The sequence below is a fragment of the Peromyscus eremicus genome, chromosome 12, assembly GCF_949786415.1.
Source record: "Peromyscus eremicus chromosome 12, PerEre_H2_v1, whole genome shotgun sequence".
Classification (NCBI taxonomy): Eukaryota; Metazoa; Chordata; class Mammalia; order Rodentia; family Cricetidae; genus Peromyscus; species Peromyscus eremicus.
Window position 1 is genome coordinate 2,291,477 of NC_081428.1, and position 4,521 is coordinate 2,295,997.

Here is a 4,521-nt window from a genome sequence, read left to right on the forward strand (position 1 = left end):
TAACTGATCTTTACACACATGGACCACATTCCCACAAACACATGCATATGGAAACATTTAGCACATGCACACTCAAAAGTAAGAGTTTTTTCTAATTTGAGTGTATTATTTTTTTAAAAAGTATATTTATGCAATTGTATTGAGGAATGATTAAGTCGTGGAGGCAGCCAAGAGGTGGTGGGCGTGCATGCCTTTAATCTCAGTGCTCATGAGTCAGGGGCATGCAGATCTCTTTGAGTTCAAGGCCAGTCTGGCCTACAGAGTGAGTTATAGGACAGCCAGGATACAGAGAAACCCTGTCTTGAAAACAAAACAAAAGACAAACAAAAAAAGTCTTGGAGGAAGAGAAATAATTTTTTTTTGAGACAAGATTTCTCTGTGTAGCTTTGGAGCTTGCTCTGTAGACCAGGCTGGCCTTGAACTCACAGAGATCTGCCTGCCTCTGCCTCCTGAGTGCTGGGATCAAAGGTGTGTGCCACTACCGCTTGGCTGAGAACTGATTTTTTAAATAGCACTTAGAACCTTCCTTTGGACTTTGTCAACAAGTTTATCTCCCAAACTTTTTTTGGGGGGGTTGTTATGCCCAGATAGGGACCCCAAAGACTTCACCACAGACCTTAGGTTCAGAATGCAACAGCATGGTTTATTTCTGTTTGTTTACAAGCCGCGGACAGGGAAGCTCGATCCAAAGCACTCACTCGTAGTCGTGAGGCCAGGAGGAACTTGCTTTTTCTTTGTGTGGCTAGCTTTTTAAAGGCAAAATCCACAAGCCCTTCAGGGGGGTTGGGGGAGTTTTGCATGGGTGCAACTCGGATTGGTTTATTTCTATCTCTGTTCTCTTTTACTGGTTGGTGGTTACAATTTATTGCTTTGGGGGCAGTCCAGCACAAGTCCCAGGCTTTGTCCTTGAGCCACCATGGGGGCTGGCTGGCTAAGCACGTACTGCACATAACTCTAAGTTGGTGAGGGGCCCCAGAAAGTAAACATCTGGCTGAACTTTGAGCAGTCAGAGTGCGTGCAGAAAGGGAGCTACTGCAAGGACTATGTCTTTTGTTCATGGCCCTCCCAGAAACTGCTTGCTCAAGTCTCAGGAAACTGAAATTGAGGCCTGATCTCTGAGAGAAGACTGAGCAGCCAGTTATGGCATCTGCTTGGTCCTTTCAGGGGTTTTGTGAGACAAAGTTTCTCTGTGAAACAGTCCTAGCTGTCCTGGAACTCACTCTGTAGACCAGGCTGGCCTTGAACTCACAGAGATCCGCCTGCCTCTGGGATTAAAGGTGTCCTCACCATCACCTGGCCCAGACTTGGATTTGAAACAGGTTGTTTTTTATAACAAAATCAAGATGACTTGGAACTTTGACCCTCCTCCTATCAACTGCTGGGATTACAAACATTTTCTACCACTCCTGATTTTATGGGGTGCTGGAGTTGGACCCAGGACCTGTGCATGCTGGACAAGCACTCTAGCAAATCGGCTACATCCCAAGGCCAGGGATTATTTATATATATAAGAACATCATGTTGAAAGTAGGCTGTAAAAACTTTTAAAAATATTTTTAATGTGTGTGTGCGCACACGTGTGTGTGTGTGTGTGTGTGTGTGTGTGTGTGTGTGTGTGTATGTGTGAATACTTGCCATGGTATGTGTGTGGAGGAGGTCAGAAGACAATTTTCAGGAGTCAGTTCTTGCCTTCCACCATGTGGGTCCCAGGGGTTGAACCCAGGTGCTCCGGATTGTTAGCAAGTCCTTTTACTGCTTGTCTTTCTAACTGGCCCTGCTTGTTTGCTTTGAAACACGATCTTGCTAAATAGCCTTAGCTGGTCTCAACCCCTCCATCCTGCTTTAGCCTCCCGAATGAACTGGGCTTTGCTCAGTGCCCATCTAGGCATTCTCTCTGTACACACAGCCTAGCTAGCTATGTCATGAGCGCTAAATTATACCTGTGTGTGGATGGCTCAGCGGTGTCCAGGACATAAACATTAATTTATAGTTGCTAGCCTCATTTGAAGATCGTTAAACAGGGATGGTGAGGTGGCTCAGCTGGTCAAGACTTTCCCTGCCAAGGCTGATGACTTGAGTTTGCTCCCTGGGATCCACATGGTGGAGGGAGAGAACTGACTCTGAAAATTACACGCCAGGATTCCACAGATGAATGTAAATAATATTAAACAACTAGTCAAAAGCAGGCTCCTCCGTCGATGAGGTTGCAGCTCAGCGGTAGGGTGGTTCTTTGGCACATTTGAGGCCCTGGGTTTGGTCTCTGGCAACATCCAAAAGCACCCAAGACCACAGAGCTCTGACATGCAAACACAGACCCATTCTGGACCCAGCTCCCCAATTCCCAAGGTCTTATCCCACCACACTGTGTTTGTTCTGATGCTGTGAGGAACATTTCAAAGACTTGGGGAGAGACATGGGCTGATGCCTGCTGGTGGGAACAAATGGGGACAGAAGCCAGTGACTAAGGAGAGGCGGGAGTTGGAGAGGGAGATTAAATGTGGAAACAATTTGCTGAAGGAGGCAGCAACAAGGAGCACGAAGGGACAGCTGGTTGGTTAGATTTGACAGGAAAGATGACACCACAGTGGGTGGAGGAGGGGCTTCAGGGATAGCGGCACCCATGGCCTGTGAGCAGCTGGGGGCCTAACAACTATTCAGGAAGGTTGCAGTGTGCATTTCTTTTTTTTTTTTTAACTTTCCAAACACCGTTTACTTCACTAAAATCTGGAGAGAGGCAGCAAAAAGGTACCTCAACACCTGGACCACCAAGCTAGGAGTGTACATTGACAACAGCAACATACAGGGCCAGGGTGCTAAGGGCCAGCAGTCCTGTCACTACTGCCCGGGCCAGCAGTGCTGTCCAGCTGCCCAAGGAACAAAGATGGACAAAGGTCTCCATGACAAAGGCCTTGTAGACACTAAGAAACATCAAGAAGAGAACTGCAGGCCGGAAGGTGTGGTACAAGTCATAGCGTGTTATCATCCAGACCTGGGCTGCTGCCACGATGTAGTGGACCAGACTGATGTTGGAGTCAATGCTCATCTGGATGTATTTCCAGTCAAATTCAATGCCTCGGGCTCCCACCCAGAGAGGAATGCAGCGGGACATAATGAGCTCAGCAGTGGCCCAGCCCAGGGCAGCAACCATGATCTTGTATTCCCCCTTGCCTGCATTCCGGGACATGACAAGGTTTAGGCCTATCAGGTCTGCCACATCCACACTGGCTTTCATGAATTCCCCAATGAAGTCATAGATGCCACCTTCCCAGGTGGGGAAGAAAGTGGCCAAGAACAGCATCTTGCATAGCTGCACAAAGAGGTAGGTGACCCCGGCCTGGACACATTTCCAGAAGGCGTTGTACTCGGACAGGCCGCTGCACTTGTACGTGATGAAATAGGGAAAGTAGGCGAGGGCAAAGCAGTTCCCGAAGTGGAACAGGGTCATGACGCCGGCAGCCCGGTCCCGCCAGCGCGGAACTCGCCCGGCGGCGCCTCCTCTGGGCAAGGGGTCTCGGCCTCGCCGGCACCCGGGCCTGGCGCCCACCTGATTGCCGTGGCCCGCGCGCGGTCTTGCAGTGTGCATTTCTTTACGCTAACAAGGCAGATCTTTTTGAGTTCAAGGTCAGCCTGAGCCACATTGAGAATTCCAGGCCCATCTAGGGCTATATAAGTCAGACTGCTTCAAAAACTGTCAGATACCTCCATTGTTTCAAATTCTTCTGCACATCTGTTAAGACATTAACTCCCATTCCCAGGGGATTTATTTATAGAACAATAGAAATCTGGAGCCTTCATTGACCACAGGGTGCCTGCCTTGGAGAAGGCCTTCGAGGTAGTAGTTGTAGAATGAATAATGATCCAGGTTTTGGGTACTTGATTTCACCTCCAGGTGCTGATTTGGTTCTGTTTATGGTGTGTCCCACTTCATGGCCCTCAGAACTCGACTGACCTTGTGGGCTCATTGCCAACACCTGCCACATGAACCTAAATTCAGTTAATAGAGCCAGGCATGCTGGTGCATGCCTTTAATCTCAGTACTCTGTGAGTCTGAGGACATCCTGGTCTACATGGCAAGTTCGGGGACAACGAGAGCTACATAGACCATGTTGTAAACCAAACAACCAATTCATTTCCATTAGCCTATTATTAGACCTGGAATTTCTTTTCTTTTCTTTTTTTTTTTTTTTTTGGTTTTTCGAGACCGGGTTTCTCTGTGTAGCTTTGTGCCTTTCCTGGAACTCACTCTGTAGCCCAACCCAGGCTGGCCTCGAACTCACAGAGATCCGCCTGGCTCTGCCTCCCGAGTGCTGGGATTAAAGGTGTGCGCCACCACCGCCCGGCGAATTTTTTTCTTTTTTTTGTTTTTTGTTTCTTGAGACAGGGTTTCTCTGTGTAGCTTTGTGCCTTTCCTGGAACTCACTCTGTAGCCCAGGCTGGCCTCGAACTTGCAGCGATCCATCTGCCTCTGCCTCCCAAGCGCTGGGATTAAAGGCGTATGCCACCATTGCCTGGTATCACCTC

At 48.5% G+C, this 4,521-nt stretch overlaps 1 protein-coding gene across 1 annotated transcript; it reads right to left on the minus strand.

Moving 5' to 3' along the window:
- Positions 1-2,734: 2,734 nt before the first annotated feature.
- Positions 2,735-3,555, minus strand: LOC131922568 (BOS complex subunit TMEM147). The gene has a single exon (XM_059277388.1). The coding sequence runs from the start codon at positions 3,443-3,445 to the stop codon at positions 2,771-2,773; it is 675 nt and encodes a 224-aa protein (XP_059133371.1). The 5' UTR covers positions 3,446-3,555; the 3' UTR covers positions 2,735-2,770.
- Between the last annotated feature and the right edge of the window lie 966 nt (positions 3,556-4,521).

Excerpts from the sequence above, each read along its gene's own strand:
- LOC131922568 (XM_059277388.1), bottom strand. The coding sequence starts at position 3,445 with ATGACCCTGTTCCACTTCGGGAACTGCTTTGCCCTCGCCTACTTTCCC.